General features: G+C 48.9%; 1 protein-coding gene across 1 annotated transcript; it reads left to right on the top strand.

Annotated features, from left to right (window-relative positions):
* The first annotated feature begins 1,824 nt into the window (after window positions 1-1,824).
* On the top strand, window positions 1,825-20,978 carry LOC138473581 (POU domain, class 5, transcription factor 3-like). The gene is made up of 5 exons (XM_069612153.1): window positions 1,825-2,646; window positions 11,411-11,522; window positions 15,062-15,192; window positions 17,230-17,394; window positions 18,684-20,978. The coding sequence occupies exons 1-5, from the start codon at window positions 1,969-1,971 to the stop codon at window positions 18,957-18,959; spliced, it is 1,362 nt and encodes a 453-aa protein (XP_069468254.1). The 5' UTR covers window positions 1,825-1,968; the 3' UTR covers window positions 18,960-20,978.
* The last annotated feature ends 1,053 nt before the right edge of the window (window positions 20,979-22,031 follow it).

Genomic DNA, 22,031 nt, shown 5'->3' on the forward strand with positions numbered 1-22,031 from the left:
CTGCTAGAGTGATCCTCTTGTGGGTATCTCTGCTAGATTTCGCCCCTTGTAGGTATCTCTGCTAGAGCGGACCCAGGTGAGTCTGTCTGCTAGAGTGGATCTCCATGCTAGAGTGGACCTCAGGTGGATCTCTCTGCTAGAGTGAGCCACTTGTGGGTATCTTTGCTAGAGTGGACCCCATGTGAGTCTTGCTGCTAGAGTGGACCTCATTTGGATCTCTCTGCTACAGTGAGCCCCTTGTGGGTATCTTTGCTAGAGTGGACCCAGGTGAATCTCTCCACTATATTGGATCTCTTGCTAGAGTGGAGCGCAGGTGGATCTCTCTGCTAGAGTGATCCCGCTGTGGGTATCTCTGCTCGAGTGAGCCCCTTTTGGGTATCTCTGCTAGAGCTGACCCAGGTGAGTCTCTCTGCTAGAGTGGACCTCAGGTGGATCTCTCTGCTGGAGTGAGACCCTTGTGAGTATCCCTGCTAGAGCAGACCCAGGTGAAGCTCTCTGCTAGGCTGGGCCTCTCTGCTAGAGTGAACCCCAGGTGGGTCTCTCTGCCAGAGAGAATCCCATGTGGGTTTCTCTGGTAGGATGCACCTCAGTGGGTATCTCTGCTCGAGTGAACCCCTCGTTAGTCTCTCTGCTAGAGTCAACCCCGGGTGTTTCTCTCTGCTAGAGTGTACCCCAGAGAGGTCTCTCTGCTAGAGTGAACCTCGGGGCGGAGGTCTCTGCTAAAGTGGACCCCTGATGGGTCTCTCTGCTAGAGTGAACCTCAGGCGGAGGTCTCTGCTAAAGTAAACCCCATATGGGTCTCTCTCTCCGCTAGAGTGGACCCCTGGTGGGTCTCTCTGCTAGAGTGAACCTCACGCAGAGGTCTCTGCTAAAGTGGGCCCCTGGTGGGTCTCTGTCGTTTGGGTGAATCTCTCTTGGAACGGAGTGGCTTAGCTTTATGGGTGATTAGCGGGTCTTGTCTGGGTGGGTTTCATCCACCGTGTGCATTTGAGTTGGGTGGATAAACGCCTCATTTCCTGTACCCTCCTTGTTCCAGCTATAGCTTGGCCGGGAGTTTAAAGGGAAGCCACCCTGGCACAGAGCTGGCATTTCCCAGTCACCCACATTGGGTTGAGCCGATGACTATCTCGCCGAGGCCTCATCCCGAGAGGCCCAATTGGGGGGCCAAAGCCTGGCTCGGGGCGGATTGGGCTATAACCCTTCTCATGACTTGCGGGAGGGGTGGGCAGTGCATACTGGAGTGGATATCCATGTGAGCCTAATCAGGCAGGCCTGGCTCCGGGTGCGCGGGAGTGCCAGAGAATCAGAGCCCCGTTGCTAGTGCGGCAGGTTCCTCGGGTGGGCGCCCTACTGGCCTGGGCTCAGGGTAGCACGTGGAGGGCCGCTCAGATGCTGGAAGTGTCCCTGCTTCAGGGCGCTCCCGGAAGGTGGCCTTGAAGGGAGTGTGGAGGGTGGGGGCTCCTTGTGGACACTATTGCCGCGGCATTGTGCCTTGCTGGACACCCCGCTGAGGTGGGATAGCCCCTTGATGAAGACCTCGCCGATGTCAGCAGCCGCCCTCCCAACCCCCTGTTGGTGTGGGATTGTGCCCCTTTGAGGCTGTTTCTGGGTGGGAGTGTTACTGTTGGGACTCCAGCTGGTGGGGGAGGGTCCATGGTTCAGGGCTCTGCTTCTGGAGGAGTTTCCCCTTCGGGTGTCCTGCTGAGTGGGGAGGGGTCCGTGTGAATGCCGCGGCTCCGTGATCTGGTTGGTGTGTGCTGGTGGCTTTTGAATGAGGTGTAGAGACTAGAGAGCGTGACCCCAGGGCAGGCTGCAGAGCAGACACAGGGACGCATAGGCGGTCTACCTGGTCAAGAAGACGCCTAAGCCGTGAGAGGCAACCGAGTCTAGAAGCCGCAGGGCCTGGAGGACCGGCTTCCATTTAGCCGCCAGACCATCACCCTGGCCCGAAGGCAACACTGAGCGCCGATGCTCGGAAGAGATACCGTGACCCGGGACCCATCGCCTACCTTCGCCATCTGCAGGACAGGCGGTGCCATGTACTCTCAAGACCCCCGGGCCCCAATCCCGATGAACATTCAAGAGGGCAGCTGCCAGGCTACCTTCCCGGGCTTGCCACGTCCCCGACCCCCGGCGCAATCCAACACCCGACCCCTGGGGCATCCCCAGCCCTTCCTGCCCTTCCCTGGGGTGAAGACGCCCTACGGCACCTGTGAGCGCGCGGGCGGAGGCGTGGAGCCAGAGCAGGCCAGGCCCTGGCATCCGTTCCAGGTCCCGGAGGCCTTGGGCCCGCCTGGCATCTCCGTGGGACATCAGGTGGACAGACTGGGCGAGGTGCGTCGGGAGTTCAAGGAGGAGCCGCAGGCCGAGGATGGGTGCCGGCAGGGATCTCCCGAGGGCACCTACAGCCCCCCGGTCCCCACCTACGGCGGTCCCTACTACCCCCAGCCCTGGAACGGCTCATTCTGGCCGGCACTGGGGGGCACCGGCTCCACGGCCAATTGCAGCCCCGGCTCGGCCATCCCGGTACCCCCCGGGCTTTACCCGAGCCCCCTGAACCAGAGCTCCAGCGGGGTGTCCAGCCTGGGCAGCAGCTCCAGCGAGGCGACCTCCGAGGGCGGCCTATCCAGCGACAGTGGCGATGAGGTGAGCCTGCGGCCTGCACCCACGTATCACCTGGTACAATTCCACCCACCTGCTGCCTCGTATCGATATCACCCCTTCTGCCCCAAAACACCTCTTCACTAGATATATCTGTGCCTTCTCACCACGCCACCCCTCCTTTTCACCCTTTCTTCTTTAGTCACTTGTGATACTTATATCATTTCCCTGCCTTGTCCCACTCTACTCCTTATACCATCCCTCCATGTAACCTTCCTCTCTCATTCCCTCATCATTTACGGGCGCTGACTTTCATATCTCCAGCGTTTACTTCTGCCACACTATTATCACCCGTCCTCTCCCCCTTTATATCACCCAACCACTCCACTTTATATCATCCAACCTTTATATCATCCAACCTCTCACCCTTTATATCACCCCACCTTTCCCACTTTATATCACCCCACCTCTCCCACTTTATATCATCCCACCTCTCACACACCGTATCATCCCAACCCTGCAGCCTTATATCACCCCACCTCTCCTGCTCTGTATCATCTCACCTCTCCCCGTTTATATCACCCCACCTTTCCACTTTATATCATCCCACCTCTCACACACTGTGTCATCCCAACCCTGCAGCCTTATATCACCCCACCTCTCCCGCTCTGTATCATCTCACCTCTCCCCCTTTATATCACCCCACCTTTCCCCCTTTATATCATCCCACCTCTCCCTACTTTATATCATCCCACCTCTCCCCCTTTATTTCACCCCACCTCTCCCCCTTTATATCACCCCGTCTCTCCTGCTTTATATCATCCCACCTCTCACACACCGTATCATCCCAACCCTGCAGCCTTATATCACCCCACCTCTCCCCCTTTATATCACCCCACCTTTCCCACTTTATATCACCCCACCTTTCCCACTTTATATCATCCCACCTCTCACACACCGTGTCATCCCAACCTGCAGCCTTGTATCACCCCACCTCTCCAACTCGGTATCATCCCACCCCTCCCCCTTATATCATCCCACCTCTGCTGCCGTATTTCATCTCATGACCGCCCCTTATCTCCTCGCACATGTTCTGCCTTATAGTGTCGCGCCATCCGCCGCCATTCCTGCTCCCTTCCGCGCTTCTCGCTCTCACCCCGTGCCCACACCCCCTCTTTTACGGTTGCTCTCTTTCCCGTGGTGTTTCGAGCGCTCCTTCACTGTCCCCTCTCCCCAGGTCTATTGCTGCCTCTCCCCTCCCCCCCCCCTCTTCACTCCCTGTATTCAATCTCCTCTCATGGTGTTTCTTAATGCGATAATCGTAATTGTTCTATTTATTTAAATGTTTCTTAATCTACTCTCCAGGCCATTGTTCTTTTATTTCCCTCGCAAGTATGACATGTAAACTACTCAACACAGGCACGTGACGTGTGGACCTCTTCCTATTTTATACGGGCCGCCTTCTTACCGGAAGTTTCCTCGCCTTAAATTTACGTCTGCGCGTTTTTTGGATTCGCCAATTCGTGTCCAACTTCTTACTCGGTTGTACTTTGAATTGGTTTTTAGTTTAGATCCGCTTCCATGGCAGTGCGAGTAAACATTAAGCTCGATGTTTCCCCCTGTAAACGGTGTTATCGCTGCTATGCACGTTCTAAAATGGTCAGGTAGCTCAGCAGGTTAATATACCTGTCGCCGAGGTCTGTCTGTGGAGCTCGAATTGGGTTGTGTTGTGTAACAGTTGCTGTTTGTTTCAACAGCGCTACGCATTTTAAGCCCGTGCCAACAAGCGCTGCATAAAAAAGCTACGTATAAGTAGGTTGTTCTTCGTTTTTTCTCAGCCGGGGTTGCGGTGCGTATCTCGGCATTTCGGCCATATTGTTTGTGGTTTTGTACTGCTAATCACACAATGGACTCCCCGTTCTTTGTAAGTGTACCATATTCGTGGGATGGGTGGCGGTTTTACCAATATAACAGTGGTCGAAGTGGGCGGGCGCCTGCAACTTGTACTGTTCCTGTACTTTTATTTTAAAAATAAATTGTTCCGGGATGGCTTAGTTTTAAAATAAAACTGTAGGAAGCAGCTGAAATGTGCACCTCCTCAATGCACTTCATTCAAAGTTCCCTTAAACAGCAGGTGTGTGTGTGTGTGTGTTTGGGGGTTTGGGTTGCCCTGTGAGGGGGTGCGGCGACACACTTCCACCACTACATATAAAAGGCTCAGGCCGCGAGTCCTGTAAATCAATCGTGGAGTCTTTTCTAATTTGTATTTAATTTGTCTCCGTGCAGGCAGCGCTACCCTGGGACGCATCACCACATTGCAGTCCAAGTAATAATCACTTTCTGCGTAATTTCTGGAATTTGTCAATTAAATGCCCGCTAGGCGCAAGCACAACATTTCACAAGGGTGGGCAATGGCAACAGTTTCGGCTTTTGTGCAAGCACGGGAAAGACATATGCCAGGCACTGCCTGTTCCGTAGTGGTAATACCTGAGCATTGATGGTACCAGCTGAAAAATGGTGAGCATACCTGTGCATCTAATAGCAGTGCCTGGCAAATGCCTAATACATAAAGACAACAAAAACGGTCAGCTTTGCCAATGCTTATTTCTAACAGGGCTTCAATATGACACGCACAGGGCTTATAAATCGAGTGGCTGAAGGTAGATCTGGTTAGGAATTTTTTTCCACCAGCAGTGCCTTTAAAGCTCCAATTACATCATTAACTCTCAGAAGACTGCTTTAGAAAACATTGGCAGGCACTTTCAGATCAAAGATTGAATCCAAAGCTTGATAACCCTATCTCAAAGAGATCCCAGGTCGGGAGGATGTCTTTTGGGGCAGCTGTGGGAGGGAAGAGCCAAATGGATTCACATGGCAAGTCAATGGGTGGGTAAATAGCCACACATCGCCCACAGCTTTGTATCCCTTCACATATGCCATTTCTGCCCAGCTGTACTAAAATGGTAAATAGCCCAAACTAATACAAGTCACAAATAAACATTGTAGTTCTACGGGGAGGGATTTTGCTGCCATTAAGCAACGTGGGAGAATCTCGGCACGGTGGGTCTGGGCGGGGGCATGATAGCGCCCGGTTTAGCACTGCAGAATTTAAGATCTAGCGGCCAGGCAGGCCCCAGCCCAAGGGGTAAGGAAGATCAGCCCACTCCTGCAGCACCCTCTGGATGCTCTAACTGAGCGACTACACAATTCCACACCTCAAATAGCATGCATCTTTCTGTTGTTCTGGTGCAGCACACCACCACTGACATTTCACTTGTACCTTGTTGGTGAGGTCTGGGGCTTACTACAAGCTCACCCGTTCAGCTCCTAAGTGCAGATGCTTTGCTAGGGGGGGGCTAAAGGGGCTATAGCCCCTGGTCTTTTGGCTGTAGCCCCCGATAGAATCTCAGAAGCTACAACCAAAAGGCTAGCTAGCCCCCAGTCCCGACAGTCCCGACATTAGCGTAGCCCCGGGTCTTTTCCAGACCTAGCAACACCCCTGCCTAAGTGCCCAACGAGCAAACGTAGGACAAGAAGTACATAGACTTGTCACATGAACTATCTACTGGCTCACTGGTCTCACCTTTTCTCCCCCAGCAACACCTCATGCCCAACACACCACACATCAAATTTCACACATTCACCCGGAAACAAGTATTTCTCTTTCTTCTTATTCTACCCAACACTCCACACCCACTTCCCCTTTCTCGGCTACCTGCTCCTTCCCCCTCCCCGTTTTCCCCTGCCCAAATTTTCCTTTTCACAGGAGGATAGTTCAGGGGCAACGTGCTCGCCTTGGAAGCAAGACGACACGCACCGGGCACCACAGGTTTGATCCCTGGGTCCGCGCTTAGAAACCTCTGGGTATTAAGTGCACCATAAATAACCTATCATACATACTCGGGTCTGTCTGCGCCAGGTGTTGGCATTGGCACCAGGAGGCCGCTATAGTGAACCACAGGGAAGAAAGCAGAACACTGAACCACGTTCCAGACCACTTGCGGAACCACCTGCTTGCTGTGGCAACTAGAGCATGCTCCAAAACAGAGCAAACAAACCATACTTAAGTGTAGGCCTTTATGGTGCAGGGCACTGCGATGGGAACTTACCTGACATTCCAGGCGGGCAGCCTGCTCAGAAAATACCTGCCAAGCGTGGATCGTCAGGCAGGAGGTGAGGATGCAACCAACACTAGAGGAGGTTGCCTTCCAGCATTGGTCGCAATGACTTGATACCCGACTGGGCACTATCCTTTTACTGTGATCTGGTCAAGCTACATAGAAGGATCTTATGCATTCTCGTAGTCAAGATGTCATTGGTGTTTGGGATGTCTGGTTCCAATATCCTGCAGTTCAGTTTCAGGAGGATAGCTCAGCGCAACATGCTCGCCTTGGAAGCAAGTAGACACGGAGCAACACAGGTTCGATCCCCGGGTCCGCGCTTAGAAACCTCTGGATATTAAGCACGTTATAAATAACCTATCATTTCATATATTTGGGGAGGCTACCCATGAGTGTTTTGGGGTTGCGCAAGGGCCAAAGCCACCACGAAGTACAATACACATAGTGGAGTTTAGACTGCATTTATTCCAACACATCAACAAATGCACCAAGTAGTGATGAAACATTAAGCATTAGAGCCAGAATATTTTAAAGTAGACACCCAAAAGTCACGCTTCAAACCAATCCCCTACCCCTTTGAGTCTTCCTGGGAGGTACTTGGAGACCAGGACCCAGCTTCTGTACCTGGCGTTCCCCAATCTCGACCCCCCCACTGGCCCGACACCGTCCGATGTGTGCTGGTCTGACCACCCATCAGCCCAGCCCCCGGGTTCCAGCTCCCCTTACAGGAGCAAAGTTTCATCCAGACAGTCCAACCTCAACTGCCTGCCTACCCTGAAGACACTAAAAACAGGGATGGTGGGTGGGAACATTCTCCCCGATGGGAGATGACCCGCAAGACCACGGAGGAAGGTAGGCAGGTATCTTCACCTGTTTCTTGTCTGCCTTTTAAGGCACTTTTCCTGCCATGGATCTGGTGGCACCAAAGGTCACCCCCGCCAGAACCCCACAAAATTACCTCACATCCACTCTTACAGTCGCCCCCCTGATATGCACTCCTGCGTGCCCAGCCCCCCATGCAACCCACACCAGTCGATGCTGGAAACCGAGCCTTCACACTGAGTTCACTGTATGCATTTTCAGAGAGAAGGCCTTCCCTTGGAATGGGCTTTCATTGAAGCAGATTGCATTGCAATGCCTTTCATTGAGATGGGAGGAGGGCGTTGTGGGAGGCTGCAAAGCCTAATAGACCGTGCCCCACTCTCCAAACACCAAGAGTGCCAAGAAAGATGTTTGGATGCCCTCTCGTGGAGACATGCTTTCAAAGAGGAGCCCCACCTGGGCAGAACATTCTTTCACCTTCTCACATATCAGTTAGTGCCAAGAAGACATGATGACGATAATGTTTAACAAATGCTGCCTAGCATGATATATATTTGCAAGAGATGTCAATGTTTGGGTGATGGCATTTTGGCCTGGTTTGGTTTTAGGGCGTGTAACCAGTACACTGATCATAATCCTATTGGCCAAAGCAAAAGGTGATGGCTGGAAGGTTTACAATGAATCTTAACCTCCAGTACAGCTCTGGGCAACCCGCCAAGCAATCACTAATTAGCCTCCCTAACCATCACAGTACGTCCTCGCCTCATTTCTTATGTCAAACCTCCCCTTAAGTGTTAATGTTGTCGCAGAGCCCCCCTAGGTGCAATATCTGCTTATATTTTCTACTAAAAACAATCACTGTACCCCTTTTTGGAGGAGACTAACCCCCCCCCACCTCCTGGACATCATTCACACCCCCAGGGGGGTGGGGGATGCGGGGGGGGGGCGCACAGTTTGAAGACCACAGCAGTAGAGCAAGGTTTTCTCATGCGAATAGCAACAGTGGCAGCTCACATTACACAGAACAGGTGCAGCACTGGCAGCATTAATTATTCAATCTGCACTCACTATCATTGAGCAGGTGCAGCACTGGCATTAGCCAACCATCCATCATTTACAGAGCAGACCTAGCACAGATAGAGGCAGGGCAAGGTTCCATCGTACTTGAGGCCCGGCAGCCATATTGCAAGCTTCCTTCTTGCAGATTAGGTACATCACTAACAGGAGTGCAATATCCACCTCTTAATAGAAATGTATCATCAGTGAGGGATGAATATGCACAGCTGGTCCAGCAAAGGTATCTCATCCACACAGCCATTGCAGCAAATGTACCGGCATTGCAAGCGTCCCTCATGCAACATTGCGAGCACAGGCATCAGCAGTTCAAGCTTCCAACTCCTATACAAGTACAGCAAAGACAGCAACCGTCCATGCTTCCATTCCACAGGACATCTACAGTGCATGTTACAGAAGTGCAAGCATTCTTCAATCCCAGTTCATGCCAGCTACCAGCAGTGCACGCATTCATCAATCCCAGTTCATCCCAGCTACCAGCAGTGCAAGCATGCATCAATCCCTGTTCAATCCCTTTTCATCCCAGCTACCAGCAGGGCAAGCATGCATCAATTCCAGTTCATGCCAGCTACCAGCAGTGCACGCATTCATCAATCCCAGTTCATCCCAGCTACCAGCAGTGCAAGCATGCATCAATCCCTGTTCAATCCCTTTTCATCCCAGCTACCAGCAGGGCAAGCATGCATCAATCCCAGTTCATGCCAGCTACCAGCAGTGCACGCATTCATCAATCCCAGTTCATCCCAGCTACCAGCAGTGCAAGCATGCATCAATCCCTGTTCAATCCCTTTTCATCCCAGCTACCAGCAGGGCAAGCATGCATCAATCCCTTTTCATCCCAGCTACCAGCAGGGCAAGCATGCATCAATCCCTGTTCATCCCAGCTACCAGCAGTGCACGCATTCATCAATCCCAGCTACCAGCAGTGCAAGCATTCTTCAATCCCTGTTTATCCCAGCTACCAGCAGTGCACGCATTCATCAATCCCAGTTCATCCCAGCTACCAGCAGTGCAAGCATGCATCAATCCCTGTTCATCCCAGCTACCAGCAGGGCAAGCATTCATAAATTCCAGTTCATCCCAACTACCAGCAGTGCAAGCATGCATCAATCCCTGTTCATCCCAGCTACCAGCAGGGCAAGCATTCATAAATTCCAGTTCATCCCAACTACCAGCAGTGCAAGCATGCATCAATCCCAGTTCATCCCAGCTACCAGCAGTGCAAGCATGCATCAATCCCTGTTCATCCCAGCTACCAGCAGGGCAAGCATTCATAAATTCCAGTTCATCCCAACTACCAGCAGTGCAAGCATGCATCAATCCCTGTTCATCCCAGCTACCAGCAGTGCAATCATGCATCAATCCCTGTCCACGTGTCCCTGGGATGGGTTTCCGGTCATGAATAATCATTTTTAGAATTTAGACTAAGTGGCACTGTCGAATTGAGGATGCCTGTGATTTATTAGTCAGATAAGGCCAGTGAGAAACTCCTTGTCTGTGCTTCCTCAATCTGAATGATCATATTGTGTCACTTAGGTTTGAATGGATTAATTCGATATCTTCACGTGTGAAAGTATGTATTTTTCATATTGTTCTATGTATTTATGTCTTGATTCATCTGTATAATTACAAACTGATTTAAATAAGCTGTTTTAAGGTTGGAATTGTAGGACCCATGGCACAAACAATAAATTATGAATTTTTGAATGTAACAAAAACACTATCCTCTGTGTGTACTGTTCTCTGAGGCAAATTAGTAATCCATGGAATAGAGCCAAATTGATGCAAAAACTTGGTCTTTGAACCAGTTGGTTAATACTTCATTTGGGGGGACTCCCCTTTGTGTGTTAGTTCTACTACTCATTCGCCCCCCGGATGCCTTTTGAGTATTTATCGCTTATGTGGAATAAATCAATCGCTGTCCACCCCAGCTATCAGCAGGGCATGCATTCATCAATCCCTGTTCATCCTGGCTACCAGCAGGGCAAGCATTCATCAATCCCAGTTCATCCCAGTTCATCCCAGCTACCAGCAAGCTTACTGGTACCGTTGTTCCCGGACCAGTAAACCTATAATGAGGCCCAACGACTACAGGCCTCATTACAGGTCCGGCGGTAACCTTGCTGGTGCTACCGGCGGGTTGCCGCTGGACCCGTAAATATTTACTGGTACCTGACTTCCCGGTGCCACCGGGAGATTACAACCCCGGCGACCCGGAAAGTCAGGCGCCGGTACAATGTAAGTCCCCGAAGAGGGGACGTGGAAGCACTGACACTGTTGCTAGCTGTGCCGGTGCTTCCGTGACCGCTCTGCCTACCATGGCCGCTGTGCCTGGCAGGGTCAGACCTGTCGAGCACGGCGCCTCCGGCAGGAAGACCTGTAATGTGCCGGTCCAGAAACAATGGTGCCAGTAAGCTTTTCCGGACCAGCAGGGTCATAATGAGGCCCTCTGCCTTCCTCCCCTGTGCCTACAGTCCTTGCAGGCATTGAAGAAATAAAGCCTGCTTTGACAGCACATCCACGGTTTTGGTAATATTTTGAAAGACAGCATGCTTAATAAAGGCAATTTTGACAGCCTCTTAGAGTGAGCGCTGCCAGCTTTCTTGAAAGTACAAGAAAGTCGTAGAAGGATTTGGTCACATACCGGCGAAGTTGGGCGACCATCAGAATTTGCTAATGTTTCTGTGAGGGGTCGTGGGTCTTCTTCCATAACTCCTTGGCGACCCCTGGATTGGCCTTGGCTTTGCGCCCCTTCTGCTGTTCTCAACACCTGCTCTTTTATTCTCACACAGGACACGCCAACCAACGAAGAGCTCGAGCAGTTTGCCAAGGCCCTCAAGCACAAGCGGATCACTTTGGGTTTCACGCAGGCAGACGTGGGCCTGGCACTGGGAAGCTTATATGGTAAAGCATTTGTCTTGATGTAAAATATTTATGTAATAAACTTTCTTTTTTGTGAAAGTAACTCTTTGCATTGTGACTGCATGATCAGTATATTTACTTTTTTATGTCTATTTTCAACGCGAGATTCTCCTTTCCCACACTTCCTGGTCTCAAATGGCATCGCTCCCTTTGTCACAATTTTAGTGGAACTTAATGTGATTACCCTCGTCTAGCTCGTTCCAAAAGTCAGACTCTGGAAGCTCTTTCTGGGTGCAGGTTTGGTGCATAAGGGTGCTATCTCTGATAGCGTGTCGGTAGATATGGGGGTGACGCTCTTTGGCTGCAGCCATATCGTATGGCAGAGCAAATGCATTCAAAGTTGGTAGCGCAGGCTTCACGGGGTGCAGTCTCTCCTTGTCCACACATCTGCCTGACATTTTATTCCTAGCTATTACTTTGTTCATTTTTAATGCACCCACACATGCTATTTGCTGCTTCTAGGCCAGTGGTCTTCAAACTTTTTTGGCCAGGGCCCCCCTGAGCAAAATTTGGGCAGGTCGGGACCCCCCAGAAATGCCAAATGGACAGTATATATTGCGCGCCGTCACCTGCTCCCATCAAAGTCGCTGGGCTCCCTCATCCCACTCCTACCCAGTCGCTGGTCTCTCCCCACCCCATCACACACCCAGGGCTCTCCCCACTCTGCTCCCATCACTATCCCATGGTTCCCGCCCATTGTGCTCCCACCATAGTCCCTCGGTTCCCCCATCCCGTTCCCAACACAGTCTGAGGGCCAGTGGCGGCTGGTGAATCTTTTTTAAGCGGAGGGGCATTAAGGGGAGGTTCGGGGGGGTTTCCCCCTGTGAATTTTTTTTTAAATAATAGGTTAAAATGTTGCATTGTAGAGCATACTTTTAACAAAAAATGGGTAAATAGCCAAACAGTTTGCAATTGTTGCTGGGAGTCCAGGGGGCAGGCATTGATATTTTATTTCTATCGCGCTCGTACACAAGTGTTTCAGAGCGTGACAAGGCAAGGGAGGGGAACAGAGGAGAATAAAACAGCGATCTTACTAGGCCCAGTGACATTGAGAACGCGCAAGTGTGAGGGGAAAAGTGCATGGAAGGGGGGAGAAGTGGAAAGTGCGAAGCAGAGGAGAAACAGATAAATAACAATAAATAATAAAGGCAACAAACAGTGGTAGTGCAGCCAGCAATTTGCAAGTGCTACGTTTAAGGCAGCAGACAGGGTAGGTCTGATAAGTGCAGGAAGAAAGATGGTTCTCCTCAAGTTTTAGAGTGGCAGGGCGCTGTTCCAGAGGGAGGCCCCAGCCGAAGACGGAGATCTACCCCCAGCTCGTTTCTTTGATAAACGACTGACCCTGAGGGAGTTGGAGGTAGAGGAGTGAAGAGCTCGAGAGGGGAGGTATTTGCGGAGGAATAGCTGAAGGTATTTTGGACCGAGGCCCCAGAAAGCCTTGTGGACAAGGCAGAGGGTTTTGAATGATAGATGTCCGGTAAAAAGATACCATCCCTGTCCCCTGGGCCCCACTGGTCCTAACACAATGAACATGATTATGTGTATATGCAAGGCGCTGCACATTCATACAGCAATCACTCTATCATTCACATGAGCATCCATCACCATACACTCACTCATAACGCATCCATACACATGTTTAAATAAAAACAATGAACATAAACGTACCTTCTGCATTGGCCTGTGTGTGGGTGCTGCTCCAGCTGCTCTGTTCGTATGTGCGAGGAGGCGCAGGAGCTCCCCCTCGGACATACAGACATGCAGTGCCCCAGCCAGCATTTCCAATGAGCTATGCAATGCTGGCGAAGCAAAACGCCCCAGCACTTGCATGGCTCAGTGAGCATGTGCGGCTGGGGAACTAAACTGAACTGTCAAAGGGAAACAGTGTTTCCCTTTGACAGTTCAGCCAGCCCAGGAGCACTCCATTAGCTGGATAAAGCAGCTGAGGGAGTGCTCACTGTTTCACTGGGCTGGCTCCTTAGCTCCTCCATAATGGGTGAGGGGCCACTATGCAGTTAGTAATGTTGACCATTGTTGCTGAATATATCACAATTTACTTACATTTTAACACAAAGCACCCCTTTGGGTACTATTGAAACAGTGGGCTTCATAACTACTCTGGCGGTAGCTGTGCCGGTAAAACCGGCACGGCTGCCACTGGAGTTGCATCCGGGTCTGGCACCCGCGAATGGGCAATTACTAGGTCATGCCGAGTTAGGCGGACATGATAATTGCCCTTTCGAAGGTGCCGGTAGATCCCCATTCCCATTTGAGCCCCATATGGCTCAAATGGGAAGGGGGAGCTCGGATGCACCGGCACCGTTAATAACGGTGCCGGTGCATCCGACGAGCTGAGGTCAGACCTGGCGGGGGCTGTCAAGCACCCACGAGCACAACTCTTACTATGGCGGAACGGTAGCAACGGTGCCGGTAGCTTACCAGCACCGTTGTTACTGGTCCGCCATAGTAGTAATGAGGCCCAGTCTGTGACTAAAGGAATGAATATCCATTTACAACTGTGGGCCACTTTTTCATTGTTGCCTGAGACAGTTTCATGCTTCAGCCCGCCCATGTGGGCCACCCCTGCCCATTTCTTCCAATCTAAAAAAAAAAAAAAAAAAAAATCTTTTTTCATGCTGAGCTCTCAGGGCCCCCCTGGGATGCACCCGCGGACCCCTAGGGGGTCGCGACCCACAGTTTGAATACCACTGTTCTAGGCCCTTATTTTGTGCGAGGAAAAGAAAGTTCCAGAAGATTCCAAGAAGAGAGGGTCAGTATTAGGGGAAACCAGTTAGTTTTGGTCATGGCTATATTGTCAGATTAAGAACGTATTTGGTCATAGCAATTTCTGGTATTCCCTGGTACTCGTAAATCGGGATGGGGGAGGAGGGGAGTGCGTGTTGTGCCACTAAATCAATGGTCTGCAACCCCCGCTCTCCACATGTTTGGGAGTACACATCCCATTGGCCCTAAGCAGCATAGTCAGTGGTGAGGGATCATGGGAATTGTAGTACACAACATCTGGAGAGCCACAGGTTGCAGGCCCCTGCCCTAGAAGGTTGAATCTCTCTGGGTGGAGAAAGACTACTTTGGAAAGCTGAAATAAGGCCTATGGTCTTGTTGGCTGTTAGGGTAGCAGTGCACTAGTATAGTGACCTGGTCCCTACCCTCACAGGCAGAGAATATGGAATAATTTTCTTGCATGATCAGGAGCCAGGGAAGCCAATTGAATGCCAACTTCCAGTAGTTTGAGTGTTCCATTCTGTAGATGAGATGGCTTGGAGAGTTTTGTGCTTTTTGGAAATGTCACCTTCTTCTTGTCTGGAAGACCACCCTAAATAACATTGCAGTAGCCTGTTTGGTGTTGAACCGCCCATCAAGTGTAATCCGGAGGCAGCTGCGAGGCATTGGATGAAGGGATAGAAGGTGATCCAAGTCAAGAAAGGATTATTTGGGGCTTGACACCAAACCTACGTAAGCCTTTGCCTCACCTTCTTCTTCTATTTTTTCTCATTCCTCAGGGAGAATGTTCAGCCAGACAACTATCTGCCGCTTCGAAGCGCTGCAGCTGAGTTTCAAGAACATGTGCAAACTGAAGCCCTTGTTACAGCGTTGGCTGAACGAGGCCGAGAACACAGACAACATGGAAGAGGTATGTAGGACTACCGATGGGGCCCCCGGGGATATGACCAAGATGGGTTGTGATAATCCAAGGCGGACAGATTCTTGTGAAAAATAAGTTTTTTTTCATCACAGGCCGGTTTCTGCGGGCTCAGGCTGGGACACAGATGTTCTGTGCTGTGTCAGATTCGTACCAGAAGTGAAGGGGTTAACAGCCAATATGTTGAATTGGGGTAATCCTTGAAAATAATTGAGTTGTCTGGCATCATGTGCAGCGCTTCCACTCTATTATGGAGCAGGAAGTGGTTTTCGTGGGAGCAGAGCTTCACGTGCTATTGTTTTTGAAGCAGCAATATAGCAGTTTGGGACCTAGGTGGTGGTGGGGGAATGGGGTGATTAGCGAGGGCGAGAGAAGGATTAGCACGCTATGTAGCAAAAGTTGAGAACAGAGAGAGTTTGGCTGTGCTGTGTGCTGCATTACGTGGTTACATCATTTTGTGTCTATAGTCATCAGTGGTAGGGTTTCGGGAGTATCAGTGGCAGGGTTTCGGGAGTATCTTGGTAGCTTGACAATGTTCTCAAAAATAGGCTAAGGGCATTCCATTGATTGGCCACCAGCCTGCTCTCTGGGCTTCTGACGACTCAACCATGGTAGGATTATTATTTGCATGTTGTCACATCCTGGGCATTCCAAAACAGTGGTTAGTTTCCGCTGGCAGCCTCGCTTTTGGTCCACAAGGGCTTGCCTACTATACGTAGGGTTAGACAGAGATTGGTTAGAACCTTGGTCCCACACGCGCTGTGTCAGTGGTTGTATACATCGGATAGTGTCTTCTGTTTTTAAAGAAAATCAGTAAACTCTTGACAGTTCGTTTTGTGGTGACTTTATTACACAGTTCAGCAGATACGTGTTTCGACCCACCTGGGTCTTTTTCAAGGCGTTTGTTGGTTAGATGGATGCATCAATGTGAGTGGTGAGCTCTGGATAGAAGTCTCGTGTTGGTTTGCAACCTGTTAGGACTGGGGGGCCTCTGCAATTAGATGAGTGGTCTCAGCAATCTTTTGAAAGAACTGACCCAGCGCTTGTGTGATGAAGGTTCTAACCAGTCTCTGTCTAACCCTATCTTGAGATGGAAGGGCGCCGTCACATAAGAACCCTATCACTGGCAGCAGGGCCCCCAATTTTGACTAAATTTCAGTGCCGTGTTCTACCAATTCGAGTGGCCTGCCTCACCTCATACTATAAATAGGACTTTAACACGAACCTTGATCCCACTGGTAGCAAGCAGGAAGTTTGTATTAATCAACTTTTATTTGGATCATGCAAAGAGTTTTTAAGGCTTCTCTAGTTTTTTCCACTTCCTAATGTTAAGAGACAGCTGGAATTCCCGAATTTGCCACAAGTTGCACTCATTAGAGTCTTATTGGTTGTGGAACATTTGTGGTCGTACTTTCAAACACACTCCTCCTAATATTTAACATAGCACCCCCTGACCACGAAAAAACAGACCTGGGTATATCTAGTCACCACGTGGTTACAACCTCAAAGCCACATGAGAAAATCTGGTTGGAGAGTTGACCAGGCGTTTGCTTCTACCACAATCTGCACCGCGCATGCTTCTGGCTATTGCATAATTGAGCAGTGGAAAAATAGCAAGTGTTAAAAGGGCTTTTTTTGTGCAAAGCACATGTCCACATCTTTGCACTGGATAGTGATTAAAAGATTTTCTGCAAACTTTACAAGCAAAGAATGTGCACTCTGATAATTTCCCTGAACACCACCTAAGAAAATCCACGAGCACTAAGCACATTTCCTTGGGTGCAGAGGAGAACGTTTGGGTCTAATTGCGTGGTTGTCCACCTTAGCTGTTGTTAGCCTCTTTGTCAGCAAAGCATGTTGGATGCATCATATACGACATACGAGCAGCGGCATGATTCTGCTTGAATAAATGAACTAGCGCACTTCTCGGAGCTAGACAATTCTTGTCCAATGCTGTCTTCTGTTACCGCCGGTGATGTGATGATTGTTGTCTGGTGGCTATATTTACGCACTCTCTTGTCTTTTCAGCTGTGCAACATGGAGCAAATGCTGGCCCAGGCACGAAAGAGGAAGCGCCGGACCAGCATTGAAAACAATGTGAGGGGCACATTGGAAAGCTTCTTCCTCAAGTGTTCCAAGCCCGGCCCCCAAGAGATCTCTCAGATCGCAGAGGACCTCAGCCTGGACAAAGATGTGAGTTCTGAGGTCTTCACTAGAAGTGAACCGTTCCACACAGCATGGGCTGGCGGAATTCTGGGGTCAGAGTGAGACATTTTGGGTACTGTATGAAAGATGGATTTAGGACCTTTTCGAAAGTGTTCTCCTTATAGTTTCACCAAAGGAGTTTTGCAGGTAGCTTGGCAGTCACGCTTCAGTTCTTCAGAAGGTTTTTAGGTTGTACGCTTTGAAGCTGTAGTTCCCTTTGCAACATTAGAACATAACTAAATCATGTTACCTCCATTCTGCCCAGACTTCTATTGGGGGAAACATGTGATGGTATCTTCTCTACACTTGATCTCAACAGCGTGGAATGTGGATGTGTACCTCCCAATTTACGCACTCAATGCATGAATTCAGAAAGTGAAATATTATAATTGATCCTTTGGGCGCCTTTTAAAATCGTTCCTTGAACTCAAATAATCAAAGCAAACCTTTCTCTGCAAAACATTTGTAACTCTCAACCATGACCATATTTCAGCCTCTATTCATCGTACCTCTTTGCGCAAAACCCTGAAGTCTCACCTCTTCCTAACTAACTTTTTTCAAGCTGATTCTGTTCTCCCTGACTTTTCTGCTACAGTCCCTTCCTTTGCCACTCCCCATATCTTACACTGTTATTACACCTGTTGTTTTAGTAAAACGCTCAGTTGCCATTCTTTTCCATGCCCATATTTTTCTTTGATTTGATCCTCATGACCACCTACATTCTCCCTCCATTCTTCCATACCTCAATATTGGGGATTGTGGCTTTATCTTCCTACCTTTCACTCCTGCGGTGAACATTTTTGTGAGGGTGGAGTGTCCCTAATGGTCTCCGAATAGGCCCCCGTTAATCTTCAATCCATGCACAATAGCCTCCTTCAATCAGGGATAGGCTACAGTGCAGTAAAATGAATTAAATATGGCTGCCTTTGATACATCTTGACCGTTTGGAAGACATTTCTTTGTCTACTCGCCTCCTGCTTTCAGTCGCACCAAATACTGGTGTAGGCTCGATCTACAACTTGCGATGCAGTCAGTAATGGGGCGAGCATTTGTTTCTCCAGTTTCTGAGCATGATTCCCTCAGCTAGTTATAGACTTCATCTTTACAACATGCTATGTTTTTAAGAAGGCATCTTCCAATCACAGGCGTCATATGTGGCTTAAATCTGGAGTCTTTATCGTAGAGTGAAAGGAGAAGCCCCGTAACAACTCTAATTGTTTGTCGCTGTTTTTTGCTATTTGTTTATTTTTAACGCTGTCTCCTTTCTTACCTTTCAGGTTGTCCGTGTTTGGTTTTGCAACCGTCGTCAAAAGGGCAAGAGGCTGCTGCTTCCCTTCGTAGAGGAGATGGAGGGTGGTGGGATGTATGAAACCAACCAGGCCATGGCGCACCCAGGAGGAGCTCCCTTCACACTGCCCACCATGATCTCATCGCAAGGTTACCCCGTATCCTCGTTGAATTCTCAGACTCTCTATATGACCGCCTTCCACAAGACTGAGATGTTTCCTCAGGCGTTGCATCCTGGGGTCCCCCTGGGAAACAGCATTAGCTAAAGGCACACGGCACCTGCGAGATAGAGAGAGGGAGACTCTTCCAATGCTGCAATCTTCTGCTCTAGGGTGGACAGCTTGAAACTTTGTTTGTGGGTGGAATGGAGGACCACATCACTAGTCCTAGGTTGGACGTCTGCTCTCCAGAATCCCATGATATCTGCCATCTTCAGTTGGATTGCATTCTTTGGTTATGAACTGTTCATGGTTTCAAAATATTACATCCGCTGAGATCAGGACTCTCACATTTCTTGTGATGCTCGCTCTGTTTATTTTCTTTTCCAAGGATGAGCGTTCAGGAACACAGTCAAACGTTCAACCATGTTTATGAAGCTGCTGCACACTTTCCTTACAAGTTCTTGTTTTGATTCTAGTAAATTAGGTCATCTGTGGCCCTCACATGCATTGCCCACTCCTCCAACCACTGGCTTGAGGTGCACGGGGAACCCAACTATTCAGATTTTTCAGATTCTAATGTAGTATCTGGCTGCAGTGGAGCAATCTTTTAATGGGACAGATGTTTCCAAAACTGGGTCGCCACAGGCTAGCTTATTGGTTGCCAACACTCATGTGTGCCCCCCTCCCGTTTTTTAGAAATCGTATACCTTTTGACCTGGAAGTCGAAACTGAACTCTGACCCATGTATCTGTTTTTGGGTCAACAGACATTTGCTGAATTATGTGAGATCACTCATATATGGAAGTTGTGGCAGGAAACGTGCTGTTTGCTGCAATGTCCACACCATTGCAAAACCCATGCATTTGAACATTTACTGTGCGTGGTGCTGCTTTTTAATGGGATGTTGTCTAATCGCATGTGCAGAGATGATGATATTCCCTCTGCAAATTAATTGCATGACTTCTCTTTTTCTAAGTACCCTAGATCTGCTCCAGAATTGGTTATTTTCAGCCGCCTTCATTCAATCACTAGGAGTGTGCCTTCTCCCCTTGCTCTAAGCAATCAACAAGATATGTGTTCAGTTTACTGTTAAGTGAATAACTAAACACGATTTCTCCCAGCCCCTTTCTTTATTCTAGTCTTGGGGTTCAAGTCCTGTTTGGGGACCTCTTTGTGGTTATTGAATTATGGGTTGGTATTCTGAAATAAAATGTGTTTTACAAGTGCCTCGGTACATAACATGTGAGAGAAGACATGGACAATTAACAAGGCCTTCTTTAGGTATGCCCCTGGCACATACCATGGATCACTGAGTTGTAAAAAGGTGTCAAGAATGCCTTTAACCGTAATCCTATTGAGATGTGGAAGCACAGACAGTTTTAGGGGGCTGTTGTTTTGCAGTGACTGTAGTTAAGTCAGATGCGGTTTCAAAATGCCTGCCTTCTCAGAATGGCTACCATTTCAAGATGGAGATGGCTGCAATTACAAGAAGGCTACTGTTTCAAGATGGATGCCTTTTTCAAGATACTGTGTGCAGGAGGTGGCCATTCATCGCAATTCTGTGTTTGGCCTGACGACGTAGCTTGTCTGCAGAGACCTCTGGGAGCCCAACTTGCACCAATGCCTTAAAAGAAATGCTTTAATTTATTGTGCTGCTTGTGAAATGTTAGGCTCGTGTGTACAAAGTATTTTGAGCATATTTTAAACTTGAAGAGAATTTGCAGGTGGGATTTATTTGCTTGTGTTATTATTTCCTTTTATGTATGTTTAAGTATGTGTATATTTGTGGTTTCCCTGCCTCCTTGGCCCTTTACAGAGGGATGGTATTTATTTTCCTTTCCTTGCTTATATGTCACTTTTCCAGTGGGTGGTTGGTGTTGGAAGGGAGGGCCTTATTTGAGGGGATGTTAATTACAACTCGAGGTCTTTCCTAGGCATCCTAGCCCTCCCAATGGTTCACATGGTCATTGCAGACACCCGACTTTGTGTCATTCCTCTCCCTGCTCCCGATTCTTGTGTCCCACTGTATTTTCTACATGGGTGTGCCAAAATGACTAATTTATAAACTTTACAAAATGCTGCATTAACAGATGTACTTCTTTCAATTAAAAACATGAAAAACTGCTTCTTCTGTGTAGTGATGCTTCAAGCTGCAAGCAGGGGTTTTCTAATGAGTGTGTGAGTCTACCTGTTTAGTGTTTAGTACAGAGTGGGCCTGATTTACAAAGCACTTTTGAATGGGATTGCACCACCGTAGCACGCTTTTGGTAAATCAGGTCCGTTTTATAGTGATAATGTCGAATTACAAAATGTCGAAAGTGAAAATGTCGAAAAAAAATGTCTGAATTTTTTTTTTTTCTGTTCAAAATGGGGGGGTCCCCCCCAACCCTCCCTTTTTTTTAAACCCTTTTTTAAACACACGAAAGCAAAAAAAAAACATTTAAAATAAAAAAATTCGGCCATTTGTTTTGGACATTTTTGTCATTCGAATTTTTGCAGTCGACATTATAACTGCACACCATCAGGTCCACTGTGTTTTGAGTCCTTTCACAGCGCCATTGCATAATTGCATAATGTATGTGCATACTTTTGATATCTAATTGTTCTGTTCATATTGACATCTTGTTTTTTCTAAAGCGTAAAAAATGTAGGCATGGGCATGTCTTGAATTAGCTCCCTATTACTTTTCTCTGAAATTAGTGACATGGGGCCTCATCACGAGTTGGGTGGTAACGCCGGCGCTAATAGCACTACCGCCAAACCCACCGGCGCTATTAGCGCTGGATCACGCGTTTGTCGGAATGGGTATTGCCCATTCCCCATTGGGCCCATTCGGGAATTCCCCATTCCCCATTGGGCTCAAAGGGGAATTTTCGCACTCTAAAATCAGCTCAGAGCTGGGGGGAAATCAGCTGAAGCCATGATTTGGCCACCCCTAAATGCGGCGGTAACAGCACTACTGCCGCATTTAAGGGCTACCGCCAAACTCGTGATGAGGCCCAGTGTATGGAAAGAAGAACATTGGCTAAGTGGGCTGTTGTGTCACTTAAATCAGTTTTAACCAGAAGAGGCACAAATTGCTATCACGTCCGGTGAGGAAAGACCTGGGTCAAATGTTGAAATGTTCAAGGAACCAACGCCTTTGATAAACAGCAGAATGCTTTGATGAAACGCCCA

The sequence above is a fragment of the Ambystoma mexicanum genome, chromosome 8 (genome assembly GCF_040938575.1).
Source record: "Ambystoma mexicanum isolate Mex_15411 chromosome 8, UKY_AmexF1_1, whole genome shotgun sequence".
Taxonomy (NCBI): domain Eukaryota; kingdom Metazoa; phylum Chordata; class Amphibia; order Caudata; family Ambystomatidae; genus Ambystoma; species Ambystoma mexicanum.

Bases quoted from the DNA above. Each gene is read 5' to 3' on its own strand.
- LOC138473581 (XM_069612153.1), top strand. From the start codon at position 1,969: ATGCTCGGAAGAGATACCGTGACCCGGGACCCATCGCCTACCTTCGCC. The intron at 11,523-15,061 runs GTAAAGCATTTG...CTCATTCCTCAG, and splicing joins GGCACTGGGAAGCTTATATG to GGAGAATGTTCAGCCAGACA. The intron at 17,395-18,683 runs GTGAGTTCTGAG...CTTACCTTTCAG, and splicing joins ACCTCAGCCTGGACAAAGAT to GTTGTCCGTGTTTGGTTTTG.